Source organism: Natrix helvetica, assembly GCF_964273705.1.
Source record: "Natrix helvetica genome assembly, chromosome: Z".
Taxonomy (NCBI): Eukaryota; Metazoa; Chordata; class Lepidosauria; order Squamata; family Natricidae; genus Natrix; species Natrix helvetica.
Window position 1 is genome coordinate 85,327,877 of NC_138554.1, and position 23,768 is coordinate 85,351,644.

The 23,768-nt window shown below is 36.8% G+C and overlaps 1 protein-coding gene across 1 annotated transcript in view; it reads left to right on the forward strand.

Moving 5' to 3' along the window:
* ACAD11 (acyl-CoA dehydrogenase family member 11) overlaps positions 1–23,768 on the forward strand; it is a 61,025-nt gene that overhangs the window by 3,533 nt on the left and 33,724 nt on the right. Inside the window, exons 2-13 of the mRNA XM_081971076.1 lie at positions 928–1,027; positions 1,611–1,736; positions 3,376–3,537; positions 4,033–4,200; positions 7,957–8,104; positions 9,568–9,686; positions 11,513–11,619; positions 12,753–12,879; positions 13,245–13,322; positions 15,199–15,337; positions 15,438–15,545; positions 20,308–20,406. Of these exons, the coding sequence (XP_081827202.1) occupies positions 928–1,027; positions 1,611–1,736; positions 3,376–3,537; positions 4,033–4,200; positions 7,957–8,104; positions 9,568–9,686; positions 11,513–11,619; positions 12,753–12,879; positions 13,245–13,322; positions 15,199–15,337; positions 15,438–15,545; positions 20,308–20,406 (1,481 nt within the window). The remainder of the gene's footprint in view (positions 1–927; positions 1,028–1,610; positions 1,737–3,375; positions 3,538–4,032; positions 4,201–7,956; positions 8,105–9,567; positions 9,687–11,512; positions 11,620–12,752; positions 12,880–13,244; positions 13,323–15,198; positions 15,338–15,437; positions 15,546–20,307; positions 20,407–23,768) is intronic.

Below are 23,768 nucleotides of genomic sequence, written 5' to 3' on the forward strand. Positions count from 1 at the left end.
TGAGGGACTGTCTTTTGCCGGTCACCTCTACCCAATCCATCAGAGCAGGGAGGCAGAGAATGTTGATGGTCCCATCCCCGAAGGAGATACGTCTGGTGAGACCCAGAAGAAGGGCCTTCTCCATGGTGGCTCCCTCTCTCTGGAACATAATTCCCCCCAAGATTAGAACAGCCTCCACTCTAATACTCTTCTGGAAGGCGCTGAAGTTCTGCCAGTGGGCTGGGGAACCCAGAACGGGATGAAGCCCATTAAATGGCTCATGTGATCTGTTGTCGCTGAGGCAAGGGGTGGGAGGTGGGGGTTATTTATATTTATTTATTTATTTATATTTGGTGCTTCTAGACCGCCCCCTCTCCCAGAAGGGACTCGGGGCGGTGTACAGTCCATAGAGAATATCACAAAATACAATAAAAAAGTGAAATATGTACAGTTTGGAGGAGGTTAAAATGCAATTAAAAGAACTGTACAAAGCTAATATAAATATAAGTTTTAAATCCCTAAAACAGACACAACAAATTAAAAAACCCCTAAGATAGCCAGATAATAATACATTTGCCAGGAGGGACAGATTGTAATTATGCCAGGCCTTGATTTTGTTGTATTGTACTATATTAATTTATTTGCTTCTTTTGTTAGTTTTTTATTGTTTTAAATGTCTTATATTCTGTAAGCCGCCTAGAATCATCATGGATGAATAAGCAGCAATATAAATTCAATAAATAAATAAATAATAACAAAACTTGAGGGATTGCTGCTGCTGAGACTTTTCTGTAAATCAAGAGAATCTGAGGTCTTTTTTGTGGCGGTAATAACTTATTCGAGGCTTAGAAAAGTCTAATTTAAGAGTCACTGATGTAAATAATAGCTTCTTATCTACTCATTAGTAATAATTATTATTATCTGTTATATCTCACTATGTTCATGTAGTTCTGGACAATCAAACCCCACATTTTACTTGAAGAAAGGACTTAAAACCTATGTGCTTAGAAAGAAGCCTCATGGCCCTCTCCTACCTCAGGCTCACAAGGTACTAAACTGTTATAATTAAGTATTATTGCTCTTTGTGTTTGTCTTGGGAATGCTTTGGCAGTTTGGCAAGCCATCTAGGAAGGCACTATGATTCAGTAGTGAGTAAAACTACTGTAAAACTTCATTATTCTTAAACTCCAGCTGAAAGCTGTTTTACTCCATGTCCCCTCCCTCCAGCATGGTTTTCATTCTAAATTATAAATCATAAGTTCTAGGATCAATTTTGATTTATTTACTCAAGATCAATGAAGCTGAAAAGCATTCCAGCTCCCCAAAATACCTCAGCTGGGGCAATTATCCCTGTACTCGATGCTCATATTCTACTAAGTACGAAGCCTATTTGCTATTATTTTTCATGATATTAAAATAGAATTTTAAAATGGAGATAAGCTCCATTGAATTTATAGAAATTATTATGCTTATGAAATGCTACACTATCATTATTTGCTGAAGTATTTAGTACTTCACTAAATTCTTCAATTCTAACAATTTGAATACAATGAACATGCTTTCTATGGATCACATCTTGTTCATGTTTTTAATGTCCATATTTTTGTATGTCCTACAAATATCCCATTCAGATTGACAGAGAATATTGGATTCAAAAAGCTTTGCATGCAGCTGGGTTTCCAGTTCCTGAACCTCTTTTATACTGCAGTGATGTTTCAGTGATTGGAACACAATTTTATATGATGCAACATGTTCAGGTTAGTGTCCTCCTTGCAGCCACATTGATTTGACTATTCACATTTTTAGACCAGAATCCAGAGATCCTTGCAGTTACTATAGCATCATAGGAAGTGATGCCCTCTAAATCAACGCAGACAAATTTTGTGTTGCTAAGGATATCATTTTTCTTCATATCAGAGGGTAACACTGGTATGGGGTGTGGCTCAACGATTTACAGGCTAGAGTGCATAGAAGTAAAACATGTTTGGCCTCTTTTTGTGTTGGGGGAATTTAAGGGGAACATATTCCTTGGTTGCTGTATATTTTCATTTTTGTGTTTATGATAGAAATTTGTTTTTAACTTATTTTAAATTAATTCATGATCGAGATCACTTGCTGAAATGAATGGCTGTACAGTGAGTGAGTAAGTCAATAAATGAATTAGATACCTCAAACTTTACAATAAAAATGATTTACTGTCAAAGATTGTGGGGCTCTCCAGAAGAATATTTGTGATGGTATAGGGCTAAAATGGGAAAGGATAATTTGCAAACATAACTCCTTAGTGCCAAAGGGAAGTAAATGGGAGGTCATTTTCTGTGTTATGCTGCTATTCTGACAGCTGAAGTGACTTCCAGTTATTTTCTGGATACCATTGAAGGCAGAGGTGGGTTGCTGCTGGTTCAGCCTGGTTCAGCCAAACTGGTGGTGGAATTCAGGCCTGGTCACAGAACCAGAAGCGACCCAGGCCTGCCACGCCCACAAACTGGATTCCTCGCTGCCGCTTGGCTGCCGCCATTTTGGATTTTGGTGACTAAGTGTGCGCAGTTCAGTGTAAATTGTTCTGTGCATGAACAATTTACATTGAAGAGTGCACACACCCACAGTCCGCATCTGGCACACACGCACATTGCACACGGATTGCGAACCGGCAGTAACACTGGCAGCAACCACCCCTGAATCAAGGTTATCATCTCTCCACCAGGTCAGGATGCACAGGATGGGTGCACTGTAGATTTGTTCCCCTAAATTCTGCTACCTTGTTGGAGCTTTTTCATGATATTTCTACCCCTTTCAAAAAACATACTGCCTGAGTTTTAGAGACCCTCTCCACTTTATTAGCTTTTTGGAGGGCTGTGAATATTTGCCTTCTCACCCAGGCATTGATCTAGGATCGAAGTGAATCCTGTAAATGTAAATATAGAATGAGTATGATGTGGTGGTTGGGATATATGAGACTGATGAATTTCTAGGAATCAGCATACGAATTTAATAAATTGGCAATTAATTAATTAATTATATCAATAATGTATTTAATACATTGTTATTATATCAATGTATTTAATACATTGTTATTATATCAATGTATTTAATACATTGTTACTATGTGAATAATGTATTTAATACATTGTTATTAACACGGTTATATTTATGCAGGTTTTACTGAATATCATTGTCAGCCGCCAGGATTAGATAGGCAGATAGGCTAAATATCAGAAAGAAAGAAAGAAAGTTTTGCTCCCTTTTAAATGGAATGAAATCTCCTTGTGGATCAGCAAGTTTGAATTTAATTCTAGTATTTCAAATAATTAGACAAAGAAGTTGGAACCAAATCCTTTTATATTTCAATGGTATCCTTTTTTTTCTTATTTCCTTATGATTTCAATTATGTCTCAGGGTCGCATCTTCCGAGATATCACATTACCTGAAGTAAGCCCAGCAGAAAGATCAGCTTTATATATAGCAATAATAGAAACTCTTGCAAAACTGCATTCCTTCAAAGTTAGTTCATTAGGCCTCCAGGACTATGGACGAGGAGCAGGTTACTGTAAGAGGCAGGTAAATATTTCATAAACCCTTTCCCATTCTGTCTACTCTTACGATTTTCGTAGCGAAAAATAAGTAATTGAAAAGTACAGAGACTCTTGCTATTTACAGATTGCAGATCTTGGTACTTTAAACTTCGTGATGTTAAATAAAGTTATTAGCATTTAAAGAGTTATGGAATATTGAATGATATTCAATGTTTTGAAGCATTTTCCTGACTGCTCACAATAAATACATTAGCACAGTAGTTAGGAAAAACAGCCTAAAAGGTACAATGCTATGGAAGTGATAATTAGCTTTTGTTTGTATACAGGCTGTAGTGAGAAACAGAAATTAATTCCAACAGAAATGAAGACATTAAAATGGCAGTGCACCAATAATAGCAATTCAAATAATTTAAAATTGTTTAAAAGACAGTGTAGTGAATGTGATATTCCAAGGGTTATTCTCAAAAATCAAGGTCTCTTTCACTCACTATCACTAATTTTGATTATGGTTTGCTTTTAGGTCTCAACTTGGATGAGGCAATATAAGGCAGCTGCTCATATCCAAATTCCAGCTATGACTGAATTATCTGAATGGTTAATGAACAATTTGCCTGATGATGCTGATAATGAAATTACTTTGATTCATGGTGACTTTAGAATAGATAACATCATCTTTGATCCAAGAGAGGTATCAGATTGCATTTTTAAAGTAACTTCTTCTATTTCTTTTGTGTCAGCCTTTTATTGTTATAGTATATAATAATATAATCCTATAAGTTTCTCAAAATTTCCTTCTACTACATTTTATACTAAACAAAATTAAGGCAGGAGTTTTTTGAGTTTCTCTCTCTCTCTCTTCCTTCTTTCCTAAAAACAGGCTTCCTAAAACAGAGTAATCTTTTCTGGACCCCCCCCCCCCCAACCTCTTCTCTTAATGGTCTGTTCATTCATTCTCAGTGCCAGAGTTATGTTCCATCACACCAGACAGCTGGAAATGTTGTTAAGCAACATAGGGAGTGTTTGAAGTGTGAATTAAATTCATCTTGCATAAGCAACAAATTGTGCAAACCTGCAGAATATATTATCAAGAGTATTTATTTTGTCACATCTCAATATCTGAACTAAAATATGCTTCAATAATATTATTCTATGAAACTACAGTGCAACATATACAGAGACAGATCTGAAAATAGTAAGAGCTCCCCATCTATCAACTCCTTGGCATATCAGCATATCATACAGGGTAAAATAGATTTTCCAGTCAATAGAGAATTTGTATTTTGCAGTATTAATTCTAGTGGATCTATTTTAAAGCAAATGTCTATAGTACTTGTAGAACAAGTGTGTTAAACTCAATTTCATTGTGGGCAGCATCAGGGGTTGGGTTTTGACCTCGGAGGGGCGGAGGTAATGATGGGGTGTGGCTGGCGATGGGCATGGGTATGGCAGAAGGGTGGACGTGGCCATAGTGGGCATGAACAGACACTAAATGAATGGTTGTTAAGTCAGGGAGTCCCTTTATTTTTGAGTTGTAGCATACACTAATTACCCTTTGACTCACAGAGCTGTTTGGAGATATTTTCAGGCGAAGATGAAGGGAATGTTTACCTGGATTTTCTAACTAATCTTTAAAAAATTCCAAAGAGAATCATTTGGGATAGTAACTCTTAAATTTCATTCTCAAATATTGTTCAACTATAAAACAGTCTCAGATTCCTTTCCTTAAGAGAAGTAATAAAACTTAATGGGGGAGAGTGGTAAGGCATTACTGTAGTAAATTAATTTTTACTTTTAAAAACCTCTTTATGGTTTCAGTTAGTCCTCTTAACTCCACCTTTCTTGAAAGTTTTGAGTGTATGGGTTGCCTTTTCACAACTCATTGGAGCAATGAAGAACAATGAATTTCCTTAAGGAATATCGTAAATGCCAAGGGTTGATGGTACCATTGAAAATACTGTAAATGCCAAGGGTTGGTGATATGGTAAGATCATACATCTTACCATATAACCACTCATTACATTGTGCGAGCTCCCCCCCACCTCCGTGGCACATTTTCAGCCTGCAGAGTGCTGCAGAGGAGGTCATGAAGACTGAAAACAGGCTGCAAGCGGCATTCCTGCAGCCTGTTTTTGGCTGGCAGAACCAAAAACATTATAAAATCCTGTTGATGATGCCAGAGACAAAATGAAATATGTACTGCATTTGCTCCTATGGTTTTAATTCTTACTTTTTATTTAGTACTAGATCACTGTGAAGTCAGAATTAGTTTCCAAGAACTTTAACATTTGATCCTGAACTTTGAAATAGCTAAAAGCCAAAAGATTTTAGATCTCACTCACCCGTCTTCACCAGTAATCATTACAATGTTATTTATTGGACCTACTCTGCAGTTGTTGAAACTAAAAACAACTGTGAAAATGTAGTGCAGATTCAGAAAAAAAAATGAATCCAATAATTTGACAATAGTAGTAAACCATAACATTTCCTGGTATGTGATGCTAAGTGCTAATTTCCCCTTCTATAAAACAGGATGAGAGTCTATTTGTAAGGATCGCCTCTCCTAGCTTAAGAAAGTGAAGACTCTTGAAACAGAGTATTTCAAAAGGAAGCTTTTATTAAGTAGTTGGTTGGCATCACATTCACATTCATGTGTTACTAACAAAGATGTAATTTCTGTATCATTACATAGTGAAGTCCTAACATTCTTGAATTTACTATGCATTACATTTTGTTCTACATTCACATGAGGAAAGTAAGATCTGTTTTCTAAACAAGCCTTGTGGGAGATGCAGTACAGGTAGTCCTTGAGTTATGGCCACAATTGAGCTTAAAATTTCTGTTGCTTAGTGAGATACATGTTAAATGAGTTTTGACCCATTTTATGATATTTATTGCCACAGTGGTTAAGTGAATCACTGCAGTTGCTAAATTAGTAACATGGTTGTTAAGTGGATCTGGCTTCCGTATTAACTTTGCATGTCAGAAATTGTTACAAATTGTGATCACATGATCCCGGGACACTGCAATCATCATAAATATGAGTCAGTTGCCAAGTATCTGAATTTTGATTACGTGATCATGGGGATATGGCAATGGTCATAAGTGTGAAAAACAGTCATAAGTCACTTCTTCCAGTGCCGTTGTAACTTTGAACAGTCACTAAATAAACTGTTGTAAGTCAAGGATTATTTGTACAATATTTTAGTAGTATGATTAAAACACTGGAATACATCTTTTGATTAAAACTTGAGAGGAGGTCACAGCTGATGTATAGGAGGTCTATATAGCTTCTTCCTTGAAGCTGAAAATAGTTGAAAATAGTTTTTGGGGACACATTGCAAAAGCATCTTTGTTTTCATGGTCAGATATGAATTCACAGATCTTCCCTAAAATATATGATGAGCTTAGAGAAATGGCAAGATAAGAATATTTGGAATACACATGAATCATTCTTACCCAGTTATAAATAGCCCAGTACAGAAATCTGAAGGATTGGGGCCTCGGCCCTTTGTTTTCTAGTTGATTCTAATACAGTGCTATTATGTAGTACTATATATTATTGTGCTTTGGATCTGTAGTTGACCCTTGGTCTTCCACAAAACTGGATCCAGAGGGCAAAGGTTTAGCTACTTTGAATATATTCCTGTTTCTGCCTTTTCTACTCTGTCTTCTAAAATCAGTGATGCTTCAAATGTACAGAAATGCATGAATCAGAATTAGCTACTAAAGAATTCAGCTAATGGAAATTTGCATGTGTGCTATGCTTTAATTCATTCCTTACCTGGACACTGTTTGGTAAAGGACTGGCTCTGAGAGAGCATAGTTAGTTATCCTTCACTCAGCAGTATCAGGGTGGTGGGATGGGAGAGATTGATGTAAAAACCTGTAAAATCACAGGTGTGGTATTGCCATCCAAGCCCTCCTCTATGGTACTTGAATCCCCTCCCTCAGTTTGTTTGGTACAAGAAGGCTGAACTTCTGAAATTCAGATCTAATGCAAAGGTAACTGTTTCCATTTTGTTTTGTGAATTAGGTTAGCAGTAGTCACACAATAACAAATGAGTTGTATGCATCCATGTTAATATTCTCAAAAGTCCTAGCCTATAGTTCCATGTACATAATATGCACTGAAATCATATCATCAGGAGCCTTGGTGGCATAGTGATTAGAACTGCAGTATTGCCGGCTAACCTGGAATTCAATCCTAACCCACAACCTGGAATTCAATCCTGACTGGCTCAAGGTTGACTAAGCCTTCCATCTTTGGAAGTTGATAAATGAAAACGCAGATTGTTGAGGGCAATATGTTGACATCATAAACCACTCAGAGAATGCTGTAAAGCATTATGGAGCAGTATATAAGTCTAAGTGCTATTGCTATATCACTAAATAGGACAATCATATTAAAATTTTCAAAAATTTTGTCCTCTTCCTCTGTTTCTAGGCCCGTGTCGCGGCAGTGTTGGATTGGGAACTTTCAACTTTAGGCCATCCTCTGGCAGACTTGGCTTATACTCTTGCTTTTTGCTTTTGGCCCAGAACCCTCAAACCTATAAACATGTTTAATTTACAGAATGTAAGCAGCATTGCAGGTATGTGCTTGTTCTTCTACTCAGCTATTGTCTTTTTTTCAAAAATAAAATATGAAAAAAACATAATGACAGATTATTCTTAATCCAACAATCCATTTTTCCATCTCAGATATACTTCATTTTCTCTAGGTGTGAGGAAAACAAATTCTTGGAGAAGTGAAAATGTGTTAGTAAAATAGAAACACAGAGGGAATGTGGGCTAATTATTTTGTTAAAAAAACAACCTTGAAGTGCCTGCTTTTCAAGAAGCCTTATAAAAAATATCTGTGGAAATGTAACTGAAATGTTTCTTTCTATTAAGGCAATAGTCCTTTCTTAAGGAGATTAACAATAGGAGAGTGAAGAAGTATCTTGAAGTTAGCTAATTATGAGTATCTGTGTTTAAGTCATCTATTGCCTATGTATATGCATGACTGTATCATTTATTTCCTTCTTCCCTGAAATGTATAAATATAAGTGCCTTCTTTTGTCTGTAGGAGTCCCTCCCATTATTTTCTGGATATAATTCCTCCAGTGGACACTGTAAAATAAATAAATAACATACCGAGTCTTGATTATTGGTTTTTGGGTCCTGCATTTGATTCTACATAAGCCCTCAAAATAACTGAGGACAAAAATTGGTTCAACCACAGTTCTTCTAAAAATGCTAGGGCTGCAGCTTCCTAATGGCTAGAAGCATGTCTGGAGAGAGATAGATTAGGGAAATTGACTTAGGAATTTATTATTCTAGAAGAGTCTTTTTGTAAAGATTTATTGAATTGGAAGATAGGGTTTTCCTTGCAGTCATGATTAGAAGGAGCAAATGAAACAAAAACTGTTTTTGAATGTTTTTATAAGGAAATTGTAAAGGGAGTATAAGGGGTATTATTTATATGTTTCTCCACACTGCAGTTGTATGAATTATGTAGAATAATTTGACTGAAACATATAACCTCTTTATATGTGGAATGAGAAATTTCCCTTAAGGAAACACTCTTCTACAAGCATCTCATTAAATATAACCTATTATATTGGCTGACTGGGGAATTATGAGAGTTGAAATCCACACAGCTTAAAGTTTGCTGAGGTTGAGAAACTGTTATAACTTGTGGCCTAGTAATACCTAGCTGAGCTTAGATGACTCAGAAAGCTAAACAGGGTCAAGTGTGGTTAGTACTTGGGTAGATCACTATGATGTTTTAGAGCAGCAACCAATGTTGAGAAGTCTAAAAATATGCTGAAAAAGACCCCAGCAAGCCATTTCTATATTAGACGAAGAAAATGCTTGTATGATGTGAAAATGTCAATTGCTGACCACTGCTCAAAGATAATTCTATAATTTTGTTATCTAATGTGGATAGCCTGATATGAAAAAAACAAATACAATATATGTGTTTATTTACTACATGTGTGATATATGTGATGTAATCTGTAAAGCATGCAGCAAAGCTGAAGGTTAATATAAATGAATTTGCTTTTCATAGGAATTCCTTCCCCTGAAGAACTGATCAAGATTTACTCTCGCTTCAGGGATACCTGTACTCCACATAATCTTAATTTTTTTCTTGCTCTTTCATATTTTAAGTTGGCTTCAATAAGCCAGGTAACATACATAATCTGCACCTACCTTTTAATGTTAAATGGAGTGATTGAAATATAATTAATGCATTTTTGTAAATCCTTTTACTCATAACAATATTAGTAATAGCATTCCAGATTTCATATTTTACTTGAAGTAGAGGAACTGTTTGTGTAATATTAAATATTATGCTATTGGTGAGTGTTTGCAAGTGATGCCATTACTGTGCTTCAAATAGACTTTTAGAACCAATTAAATGTAGTGACGAAAGTGTAAAAATGAGATGAGACTGTAGTTTAACTTTCTACTTGATCACATTGCTCTAAAGATATCTGTGAGAGACCTGTCATCGCTTATCCCAAAATAAATACCGTATTTATCGGCGTATAACACGCACAGGCGTATAACACGCACCTTCATTTTAAGAGGGAAATTTCAGGAAAAAAATTTAAATTTCAAATAAAGAACTTTGAAGCAAAATAAGAGTAGCTCAGAACTTTTTTTTATTAACTTTTAGTTGGGAGTCCGGGGAGAGGAGAGACGGCTCATCCATTCTCTCCTCCTCTCACCCACACCCCGCTGTCTAAAGTGCTTCCTTTCGCCCGCCCGAGCTCTTCCGCGGGCAAAAGAAAGCGTTTTAGTTGGGTGTCGGGGAGAGGAGAGACGGCTCATCCATTCTCTCCTCTCACCCACACTCCGCTGTCTAAAGCGCTTCCTTTCGCCCGCCCGAGCTCTTCCGCGGGCAAAAGAAAGCGTTTTAGTTGGGTGTCGGGGAGAGGAGAGACGGCTCATCCATTCTCTCCTCCTCTCGCCCACACCCTGCTGTCTAAAGTGCTTCCTTTCGCCCGCCCGAGCTCTTCCGCGGGCGAAAGAAAGCATTTTAGTCGGGTGTCGGGGAGAGGAGAGATGGCTCATCCATTCTCTCCTCTTCTCACCCACACCCCGCTGTCTAAAGCGCTTCCTTTCACCCGCCCGAGCTCTTCCGCGGGCGAAAGAAAGCGTTTTAGTCGGGTGTCGGGGAGAGGAGAGACAGCTCATCCATTCTCTCCTCCTCTCACCCATACCCCGCTGTCTAAAGCGCTTCCTTTCGCCCGCCCGAGCTCTTCCGCGGGCGAAAGAAAGCGTTTTAGTCGGGTGTCGGGGAGAGGAGAGACGGCTCATCCATTCCCTCCTCCTCTCGCCCACACCCTGCTGAGTAAAGCGCTTCCTTTCGCCCGCATGAGCTCTTCCACGGGGGAAAGAAAGCGTTTTAGTTGGGTGTCCGGGGAGAGGAGAGAATATTCAGCCAGTCTCTCCTCCTCACGTCACTGCGGTACTTGTTAATACTGTAAAAACATGGCTTCTTAACATTATATTGGCGTATAACACGCATACATCATTTGCCCCCTATTTTTCGGGGGGGAAAGTGCATGTTATACGCTGATAAATACGGTAACAAATTATTTTGGAATAAATAAATAAAAAGAGGCATCAATTTGCTCTGGATATGGATAGCATACAATATCATTTATTGCTTTTGACTTTGGTAAATGAAAATTACAGTAACTTTAAATTTAACAAATCCTATGTTGCATAGTTTTAAGTTTCATAGAAATTTCATAGTTTTTATGCTTTACACCATTATTTTGTAATTTTATAGCTATTATGAATACCATATATAGGTATATACTATTGTTATTTCTGATACTCTTGCTGCTCATTTGATGGGTTATATGTTTTTTAAATTTATATTGGTCAAAGATTAAAATAAATATAGCTCTTGAATAATAATTTAATATTCCTCTGTCATATAATGTTAAAATGCTGAGCTATTTGTTAAAGTTCACATATTGAAATTATTTATTCTTTAGGGTATATATGCCAGATATCTCCTGGGTAATTCCTCTGCAGAAAACAGTTTGGAGTTCAGCAGTATAGTGAGACCTCTAGCTGAAGTTGGATTACTGGTAGCAAAAAAGTAAGAATTGATTGTTGAAAGAGTTTTAAAGATGCAACTATGCCACCTGTACCTCAAATAGGTTCTACAAAGTTTTTTTTATCTTGACTGCTATTTGATGCTGCACTGCCTATCTCTATAATAAATTTACAAGAGTGGTATTTATCTATGTTAGGGATAACAGATTCAAACTGCCAACATATAGGTGGTATTAAATGGCAGCAGATACATCAATTTTCTCTGTATCTGTGATGACCCAGGGCACAGAGATAACACAAATAGCTGCCAATTCAAACCACCCCTTTATTGTTCCAAATCTCCCCAAACGCTCCCATGTTCTGGCAAGTCCCAGAGCAAAGTGATAACAAACCCCCACACAACCTCAAGCAACTTGTGGCTGCAATTAGTCCAACCTAGCAGTGTCTGCACCAATATATCCCAAATGTATTTGGCAAAACAAGGGCAATTCAAGGAGTTTAGGGAGCAAAAGATCCAAGTAATTAGTCTAGGACACCAAAAGGAACGCAAGGATTCTTGGCAAGTTCAAACATCGGCCACAATACTTCAGGAACTCAGCATTTCTCCCCAACAAATGCCTCTCTCCACAACGTCTCCTTAAGTCTCATTCCCCAGGTGTGCCTGGTGAAGATGGATAGGGCACTCACCTCACAAATAGCCTGCTCTGTCTGTGCTGATCATGCCTTCTCTGCACTGTCCAAGCATCAGAAGGGAATGGTTCTTGCTCCTTGTCTGAGGTCTGTCTCTCCTGTTCATCCTGCCTCTGTTCCTCCCTGCCTACAGGCCTTACTAATTCCTAAAAGACTTGCCTGGACTGACTGCCCTTTTCCAGTTTCATCCAAGGCCAACAGAGCTGCCCTCTCACTTGCTGTCAGTTCTTGCGCCAACTCATCTTCCGCTGCAGATTCAGACTCCAACAGGGACATGACAGTGTCTTTCCTACTATCTTGTATCTGTTTTGCAGTCCAGATCAGGTAGCCTATCTGAGATGCAAGTCAGCCCTTTCTTTAACACACTTGTAGGACACATTGACATATCAATGTATTGATTTATTAGTTTTTTATTATTTTTACAAATAACTGAAGGTAGCTCACATACCTAATACTCCCTCTTGGTCCTATATTGCTTTTTTCTAGAATAACTTTCAGCACTGGCACACCTCCTTGCAATTCTGGAGAATTATTCCAGCAGTCCACAGAGGGAAAGAAAATCCTTCAGAAAGTGAAGGATTTCATGAAAAAGCATGTTTTTCTAGCTGAAAAAGTAAGTTGTACCTTGAATAGTTATTAAAGCAGGACCAAATCAACATCATCTTGGGCCTTGCAAACTTGTTGGAAGTGCCATTTAATTTACCACAAGGCCAAGAGTGGCCATGTGATCGATTTTGTAGAGTTCAATTCTCTAACTAAGGCAATGACAGAGACCAATTCTCTGTCTTCATAAGTATACAGATCAAAGGTACAGATAAGGAAACATGAAAGTCCTAATTCCAATTTAAAATCATAACTTGTTTTAAGTCTATAAGATCCAAGGTCTGGCAGGAGATTAATCAATACTTTCAGTTACAGCCTTCAGATGGGTTGGCATGAGAATGATTATTTGTACATTATTTTATATATACTCTCTAGGAAATAGTTGAGTATTACGCCAGAAAGAAAAATTCACCAGATATATGGAGAAAACCTGGTGTCATGGAGAGACTCAAGGTACTCTTTTTTTCTGTCCATAGTATACTGTAAAAGAAAGATCTTATATCAGAGCTGTAAAACTCAATTTCATTGAGGGCTACATCAGGGTTGTGTTTGACCTTGGGGGACCACGGTAGGTTTAGCTCCCAAGCTCCATTTTTGCTGCAACGGCCTCCTGCAATCCTCTGCCAGCTAAAATGGAGCTTGGGAGGGCCACCTGCAGTCCTCCTGAGCTCTGTTTTCACTGGCAGAGACACTGCAGGCCGGTCCTTTGCTGTTTCCAGGGCGGCCCTGTGGGCCATATCTAATCACCCCTGGACTGGATCCAGCCCCAGGCCTTGAGTTTCTGTGCAAATATAATTTAAAACTTAATTTTTAGTTTTTATTCCAGTGAAAGTTATACCTTACGGAGTGAATGGACTTAATAAATTTAATCTACAAGAGAGCCATTTTGGCACAATGGTTTGAGGCACCAGGCTAGAAACCAGAAAACCATGATTTTTAGTCTTGCCTTAGAAACAAAACCAGTTGGGTGACCTTGGGCCAGTTCCTATCTCTCAGCCCTAGGAAGGAGACAATGGCAAGCCACTTTAAAAACTTTGTCAAGAAAAACTATAAGGACTCCAAGAAATCAACATTGACTGTAAGATAGAGTTTATCTTTATTTTATATGTATATACAATACACTTCAGATAAAATAATAAATTTTAAAATATTTTAACTCCAGTAATTTCAGCTGTAAACAAACTAAAACTACATTTCACTCTGCTTTGTTCTTTTATATTTGAGCCTGGCATGGTATTAATACAGCCTGATCTGGTTTCTATGTCACATTAAACCATTTGATTTAAACTTAGTTTATTATATGGAGCCACTTATTAACTAAATAAGACATTGTAGCTTAGCACATTGTGTTAAAGTGGTAAAAGCATTTCTAGTGTATTAGAATGAGATTGTCATTCTTATCATTCAGTTAGATGGGACCTGGTTTTTGTTGTGTGAAATCAGTGACATTACCCTTAAATATAAATGTAGAAACATCCAAGCAAATTGTGATTTTATTATTTATAGTTCACCTTGTCTCATCTGAAAATGACCTAAGATAGCTAACCATATGAATTGACAAGACCATATGCAGTAACATTTATTTCAAAAAAATATTCTTGCAGGAAGTGCAACAGCTTATTTATTTTTTAAGGAAAGTTTAGAAATCATAGACATTGAAAATTTAATAAGCCCATGAAAAGTAGAGATTGATACAAAGGTATCTGGGTAAGATTAATATACATTTGATTTGATTTATATTTCATCTTTTCACTTACAATTTGAAAATGAAAACAATTTTTAATGTAAAAGGCATATGCATAAATTAAGATTTAGAAACAAGTAAATTTAAAATTGAGTCAGTAAAATCAGAAATATAAGGAATCCATTTCAGAATCAGATAGCTTAGCTGAATGGCAATAGCAGTGTTTGCTAAGAGTGGAAAATATTTATGTTATGCTTTTTAATATTCTAAAATAAATTTTGGTTTGCCTTATTTTCCATTTTTATTTGTTAATGCTAAAATTCTGCATATATATGAGAAATAGTCTTATATTTATTTTTCATATTCTCATATGAAATATTCATTTCTCATAGTACATGTATTCTTAAGTAAATTTTAGTGTAACAACTGTAAAATCTGGAAAATTGGGAAAACATCAGGAGCTGGAATTCATGAACTTGTATTCATCCTGTGTAAATTAGGAAGGTTTGTGTGAATACTGAAATTCTTTCCTATTTGTCTACCAATAAAAATATATTGGAGAATCATAATTCTTGCTGCTACCCAGGACCAGATTGAATAGACCTATTGTTGAATTACTTGCATCCATTTTTCTCTTTTCATCAGAAAAAGGCCAAAGCAGAAGGCCTCTGGAATCTTTTCCTGCCAGCTGTTAGTGGTCTTAGTCAATTAGACTATGCACTAATAGCAGAAGAGACTGGGAAGTGCTTCTTTGCTCCTGAAGTATTCAATTGTCAGGCACCAGGTGAGGGACTATCTATCTGCCTTGTCAGAATTTTTATCACACTTATATTGTATACTGGATAAAATAGGAAGGGGGTTTCAATGTTTCTTCTGTTTTCCAGACACAGGAAATATGGAGGTTCTATACTTATATGGGACTGAAGAACAGAAGAAGCAATGGCTGGAGCCTCTTCTGGAAGGAAACATTAATTCTTGTTTTTGCATGACAGGTAATTGTTTCATATTTTAGACATGAAAATGTTCATTTGTAGTAGAGAGAAAATTTCATTGTAAAAAAAATTGGGTTGAATCCGGCATGTTAGAAGTTCTTCAATTTCTTCTGTGTAATTTAGCCAGGACTAATTTATAAAATCAGCAAGGTTACAGTATCTTTAATTTAATCTGAATACAGCACTGTATTTCTATAATTTCCAACAGTAAAACAGAATTAACTCCCAACTCACTCTAAAATGCATTCTCAGCTAATTATTACTATGTATTAGGAGACTGGAGAATTCCCCCCCCCCTTTTTTTTTTTTGCATTTTAACTTATCTTTCCTCCATCTATTATATCCAGATAGTTTTCCAGGTGTAAAGCAAAGTACTGGTCATTGTAAAAATATTATATAACTTAGGGTTAGGGTTAGGACTGTATCTTTAGGATACTGTCTTTAGTATCTTTTCCAACTGTTCCCACCCATCCTACTCAGATGACTAGGGAAACTTGTTAAGAGACACTATTTATCAAGAATGATGAAAAGAGGAAACCTGATGGCAGACATTCTCTGTCATACAGTGGGGCAAAAAAGTATTTAGTCAGCCACCAATTGTGCAAATTCTCCCACTTAAAAAGATGGGAGAGGCCTGTAATTGGCATCATAGGTAGACCTCAACTATGAGAGACAAAATGAGAAAACAAATCCAGACAATCACATTGGCTGATTTGGAAATAATTTATTTGCAAATTATGGTGGAAAATAAGTATTTGGTCATCTACAAACAAGCAAGATTTCTGGCTCTCACAGACCTGTACCTTCTTCTTTAAGAGGCTCCTCTGTCCTGCACTCATTACCTGTATCAATGGCACTGTTTGAACTTGTTATCAGTATAAAAGACACCTGTCCACAACCTCAAACAGTCACACTCCAAACTCCACTATGGTGAAGACCAAAGAGCTGTCGAAGGACACTAGAAACAAAATTGTAGACCTGCACCAGGCTGGGAAGACTGAATCTGCAATAGGCAAGCAGCTTGGTGTGAACAAATCAACTGTGGGAGCAATATTTAGAAAATGGAGGACATACAAGACCACTGATAATCTCCCCGATCTGGGGCTCCATGCAAGATCTCACCCCGTGGGGTCAAAATGATCACAAGAACGGTGAGCAGAAATCCTAGGACCACACGGGGGGACCTAGTGAATGACCTGCAGAGAGCTGGGACCAACATAACAAAGGCTACCATCAGTAACACACTACGCCGCCAGGGACTCAGATCCTGCAGTGCCAGACGTGTCCCCCTGCTTAAGCCAGTACATGTCCGGGCCTGTCTGAAGTTTGCTAGAGAGCATTTGGATGATCCAGTAGAGGATTGGGAGAATGTCATATGGTCAGAAGAACCCAAACTAGAACTGTTTGGTAGAAACACAACTCGTGTTTGGAGGACAGAGAATGCTTAATTGCATCCGAAGAACACCATACCTACTATGAAGCATGGGGGTGGCAACATCATGCTTTGGGGCTGTTTCTCTGCAAAGGGACCAGGACAACTGATCCGTGTACAGGACAGAATGAATGGGACCATGTATCGTGAGATTTTGAGTGCAAACCTCCTTCCATCAGCAAGGGCATTGAAGATGAAATGTGGCTGGGTCTTTCAACATGACAATGATCCCAAACATACTGCCCGGGCAATGAAGGAGTGCTTCGTAAGAATCATTTCAAGGTCTGGAGTGGCCTAGCCAGTCTCCAGATCTCAACCCCATAGAAAACCTTTGGAGAGAGCTGAATGTCTGTGTTGCCCAGCGACAGCCCCAAAACATCACTGCTCTAGAGGAGATCCGCATGGAGGAATGTGTCAGGGTGTGAATTCCGCCCTGTAAATTAATGAGGTATGGATCTTGGCATATCCTTGAAGCATACTTTTGAAATAAGCAAAATAAACCCGAGGTATATTCTAAGAAAAACATTTTATTGTAAAGCAAGTAAAAATACAAACTTACTAACTAAATAATTACATCTTGGCAGAGAGTTTCTGTCTGCCTTAGCAGACCGACAAAGGAAAGAAGTAAAGTGAAGGTATGGAATGTATGACATGCGCAGTGAATAATTTCTGATAAGAAACAGTTCATTCTGTCGTATAACTCAGAATGTGGGAACAGCTGGCAAATCAAATAAATGCAGTGACACCCCTTTTTTGCCAGTTGAGTGGACATCATCAAATCATCAAATAAGGCACATCTTCTTCCGCAGATACTTGTGTTGAGCTGCTGGAAGCGGTTTGTTGAGCATGTCAGCAATTTGATCATGTGTAGATACATATTGTAATTTAATAAAACTTTGTTTAACTAATTGCTTTATGTTTTGATAACGGATGTCAATGTGTCTGGACCTAGAACCTGTGAAATGTGACTCAGAAATATAAACCACCGATTCATTATCTTTCATCACGGTGATCGGTCGAATCGGACATGTCCAGATATCTGTGATCAAAGCATCAAAACATGTTAGAGAATTACATGCATCTGAAACACAAGCATATTCAGCTTCAGTAGATGAACAAGAAACAAAATTCTGTTTTCTCACTTGCCAGTAAACAGGACATCCATTTAGGAACATCATATAACCTGAAGTACTTTTGCGTGATTTCTTATCACTTGCCCAATCAGAATCTGCATAACAACATAATTCTGCATAATCAGTATGTGTTGGTTCTAACAATAACTTCATATATTTAGTGTGTTTCAGGTATTTCAATAACTTCTTAACGCATGTCCAATGAAACTGTTTTGCCTTACCTACGTGTCGTGACAAGAGATTATCACTAAGTGCAATGTAGGGTCTGGTCCAACTACTAATGTACAACAGTGACCCAATGACTGAACGATAAAGTGTTTGAACCTCGAACTCAGGACTTGATTCATGTGTCAAGTTGTGAAAATCTGTTTGCATGGGTGTCTTTGTTGTGTTAGCATCCTTCATGTTGCAATGATGCAGAATGTGGTCAATTTTCTCCTCTTGTGAAAGACTAAACCCCTTCTGTGTTTTGTCAATCTGAACACCTAAGTAAGTGTTAATATGACTTAAAGATTTCAATGTGAAGTATCTCTGCAAACTTTTAGCAAAAATCTCACTCATTTTCTTATTTGGACCAATATAAACAATATCATCAACATAAACAAGAATTATCTCATATGCATTGTTAGATCTTTTTGTGAACTTAGTTTCGGACTTAATAAAGCCCATTGAATTTAGTTTGTCAGTAAGACATAAGAACTACATTAAACCTGACTGTTTCAGACCATAAAGACTTTTGTTTAGGAACCAGGTATCCCCTTCTTGCTGTCGGAATCCTGGAGGGCCTCTCACGTAGATCTCTTCATCTAGGTCAGCATGTAGATAAGCCGTGTCAACATCTATAAATCAATACCAGCAACAGTGTGTGCCAACCTTGTGAAGACTTACAGGAAACATTTGACCTCTGTAAACAAAGTATTGAGATGAACTTTTGATATTGACCTAATACTTATTTTCCACCATAATTTGCAAATAAATTATTTCCAAATCAGCCAATGTGATTGTCTGGATTTGTTTTCTCATTTTGTCTCTCATAGTTGAGGTCTACCTACGATGCCAATTATTGGCCTCTCTCATCTTTTTAAGTGGGAGAACTTGCACAATTGGAGGCTGACTAAATACTTCTTTGCCCCACTGTAGCTCCGTTCTTGAGGAGTAGCTTTCACTTGAAGGAAAGGATTTCACCCACCATCATAATGATGGCCTTGAATTGATTATGGCTTGTAAAGCACTTTAGCGTTCATAAAAACATTAGTGTAGCCCCCCTGGTCACATGACCAGATTTCCAGCTCTTGGCAACCTATTTGCATTTACAACTAGTTGCCAAGAGTCCTACAATCATGTGATTGTCATTTGCAATTTAATATAATCAATTTAATTAATTGATTTTCTCATTTTCCTGACAGGGCAATCCTGGGCAACTTATATAACATAAAAGAATAAATAGAAAAGCAATCAAAATTTAAACATTAAAATTTAAAACTCTGCAAAAGCTATCTTCTCAGCTGGCTTCCAGGTCAACAGAGAAGCCAACAAGAAAGATTGTGAGAGGACGGGATGTTGGATTTGAGGTCTGCTCCCCCAGTGGAAATCCTCTTGCATGCTGGAAGAACAGACCTCAAATCTGGCAAAAATGCTAGTTAAAATTAGTATTCTGAGCTTTACAGAATGCTAGTCTTGCCTAATATTTTCTCTTCCCTTCTGGAAGCTTGTAAGGGCTCCAGAGTAGAGGGGAAAATGCTAGCATTTGCTAATGAGATGGGATCACTTTGCTCAATTATTGGAATTCTGGGCCCAATTATTGTCATACGTGAAGGACCACCTGCAGTATCCCATTTCAGCTAATAAATTCTAGCTTATTACTCTTAATGATTAATTTAATCGCCAGTTGAATTGAAATTGTTATATTAATTAATAATTATGTTAAATTTGTATTGTAATTTATAGATAAGCTTTGTAATTATCTGAAATCCAATTAATGGCAGATATAATGATAGTAGACATATCTCATCACTCACTCACACATTCTCTCCCTCATTTAGAGACGATAATGAGGCAAGAAAGGGGGGGAACCATTCCTTCCTTGGAAAATCATCTCTGATACCATGCCTAGCAATCCTTGATGTCTAGAAAAATCTGTAAGATCTTTTCTGTTTGCTATTGCTTCAGTTGTGCTAAATTCTGATGTTCGGTTTAGAACCTGATGTTGCATCCTGTGATGCCACCAATGTGAAATGTAACATTCAGAGAGATGGAGACAGCTATATAATCAACGGCAAAAAGTGGTGGAGCAGTGGTGAGTAAAAATGTTTCCTATAATGTAAAATTATAGTAGTGCGTTTTTGTATTAACACATCTCTCTCATTAAATTGACTGGTTTCTCTTGTTTTATTATATATGTATTTGAATACTTATATACTAATTCATTAATTGACAATTTATTTATTTATTTAGCATATGGCATTCAATGTCAGGGCAATCTACAAATGCTAAACACAATGCAGTCCTGATAGCCTAAATTGCTAGTTCATTCTGTTTGGCACGTGTGCCTACTCTTGATGCACTGCAGGGGCAAATTAGCTTAAACAGCTGTCTAGTGCACTCAAATTGCTGGTTCTTCTGGGCTTCTCTGCTGGTCTCACTTTGCCTCACCTCGTATTGTGTTGACTTGCATCCAGCCAGGTCCAACACCAGCTTCTGCTCTCTGCACATGTAAATACAGCTAGGTTTTTTTCCACCGAAGAGCTGCCCATTTATTTATTGCAATATTGCATGCTTTCAAATTGCTGAGTGGGCAGGAGATGAGAAAAAAGAGGCAAGAGTTCACCCTGTCCCGTGGAGCCTGGCTTGAACTTCTGAAATGCAGACCATTTGTGGCCTGCAGTTCCAGCATCATTCATGCTCCACCACTGCATCCCTGCATTGTCTAACTTATTGCTGGTCCCAAGATATGGGCTGAGCATGTGGTGATGTTTATGAATGAACTCTGCTGCTGTAAGAACATAGTCAACATCTACTCCTCCCCACCCAGTATCATTCTGTGGGTCCAGATCTTTCATCTATTTCACCACATGGTATTCTATAAATGGCAGCACAGCATTTGTGCCTCAAATGCCCATATGTGTAATAACACTTTTTTAAGAGAATGAGATTACAGAAGTATCAAGGGCTGCTTTTGTAAATACCCACAATAGCAAAGCATTTAGTAGTATTCTGGTGCTATTGGTATACTGTATTATTAGAGAAAATTTGAGAAAATATATTCCTAATTAATCAGGTGGATATTAGAATATTATGATGTTAACAAGCTATTAGTGTTGTAGAGAGAAAAATCCACATTAAATTGATTGAAACTCCTGAATATATAGTGTTGTTGTGCTATGACTTCAGGTATCTTTATGTAGGAACCTTGAGTAAATTAAAGGTTCACATAATGATACACTTGTTCTTCATTAACACTTATTTGTTCATTAGGAATAAAATTGTAACATTTTCTGAATTTTTCTTTTAAAAATATCTCAATAATCTCAATTCCATATTTTTGTAACATATTTTTGAAAATTAATTGATTTGGGGGGGATTTTTGTCTATAGAAGAGTGGTGCAATTTATGTGTTTCATTTCTTTAAAGGTAATGCTTTCAGCAAATGCAAGTATCAGCAGGCTGTTACTGGTGAAATGCCCCAAAAATATTAATGATCAAGATTAGATCACATATGTTCTAAAAGAGAAAAACTGAGAGAGTCTTATTTATTTGCGATGCAATATCAATGATTGTGATTATGTCCTTGATCAAGAATGGGTCATTCAATGATTCAGAGAAAGGCAGTGTGCAATAGAAGCCATCTAAGGCTTTAAAGGTAGAAATAAGTGCAGGTATTTTTGTATTTATGACATTTGTTTAATAATGGTTCAAAATTATGAAACCTCCAAAAGTTCACAATCTAAATTTATACTTATTTTTAAAAAGTTTTTTATTTTTTTATTTTTCTACAAACACGTTGTGTGAATAGTGTGGAACCAGAGTTACATTTTAGTATAAATAAAACAATATCCTTCATATTCAACACAATTAACAATCTTATAGACTTTTAGTAGTAATATACATATTTTGTTGAATTATAATCTTTCCTTAATTATTCAATATTTCAATATATTGATTTGTTGTCAATCTCCATATTCTTTTATAAAATTCAAGGTTTTTATTTTTTTAATAAAAACTTGCACATATTATAGAAACAAAGTGTTGTCCAGGTCTTTTCTTTCTCTTCTCTCATTTACATAATCCATTTTACATCATAATTCTTTCACTTTCAGACAAATTATTCTCTTCCATTATTTTTCATCTTTATACTTATTTTTTCTGAATACATAAGCAATATATTCAATTGCCCCTTCAAAGTTCACTGAATTATCATTTCATATTTTCTCCATTAGTCTATTTTACTATAAACAACATATATCCTTTAATTCAATTTTAACATAGAGAGCATTTCTTTCAATTTCTTATCTACAATTAACAATATATTATAATTTCTTTATTTCTTAATTAGTTACATAACAATAACAATCTTACTACTATTCCCTTTGGTCTACTAATGTAACTCTTTTTTCCTTTCTTTTTCTTTTAACCATTTTCTCTTGGGCTCTCAAGAATTCCACTTTTAATCATTTTTCTTCTTCTCCCCCTTTCTCCTAACTTATTTTTCTTTTTCCTATTTTTATGCTTATTGTATCTTTTCTTCAGAGTATTTACTTTTATTATTCTAGTAATTTTCCCCAGAGTTTTCCTCCCTTCCTTACTGTTCTCCTCCCTTCCTTACTGTTCTGTGGTTTCTTTTTGGGGGGATCTCCCCCTTTGTCTGCTTTTTCTTTGTTACTGTAAATCCCAGAGAAATCACCTATTTGCATTTTATTTTCAATTCTTCTTTCTTCCATATTATCTTCCTGTTCATCATTTGTGCCCTCTTCTCCTATTTCTTGTCTGTGTGCTCCCTATGTTTTTCTATCTTTTTTTTAACCAATTAACATGTCACACGCACTTTTCAGCATTCCAAATAATTCATCATACATCCAAATCTCTATAATACAAATTTAACTCTTTTAACAGATTTTCTAAATTTTGGGTCTTATACTACCTTTTAATTACAAATTTAGGGTCTTCCAAATTCTATTGCTCAATTTTAGCATTAGTCCAGTCCAGTCCAAGTTGAAGGTTTTTTCTCTTCCACAGCTATAAACAGTTGCATCCAAACAATGTTACAAAAACAGATACTCCTTAGCGATTCTCACTGTTTCAAAGTATATTTTCCTATAGCCAAGGTCACGCTTCACAGTTGCATTCTCACTTTCTTCTTTCTTTCACTAGCTGGTGTAGTACTTTCTGCTTGCCGGTAGATGGCTCTTTCCTATCTGCAATCCAATCGAACAGCTGACTGTCAATAGCTGTCAAAGCGTTTTAAATCCACATAAAATAAAATAAAATAAGAAAAGGGACTTCCCCCTGGCTCTTTCTTTTTGTTATTTAATTTCTTTACTTCCAAACTGCAGAAGACAAAATCCTCTGAGGCTTTGGTGTTTTAACCTCTGCTACCCCCTTTTTCTTCCCCGAAAGCTAATTAGCCGCTAATTCCATTCTGGAACCCTTTTTAAGATCAAA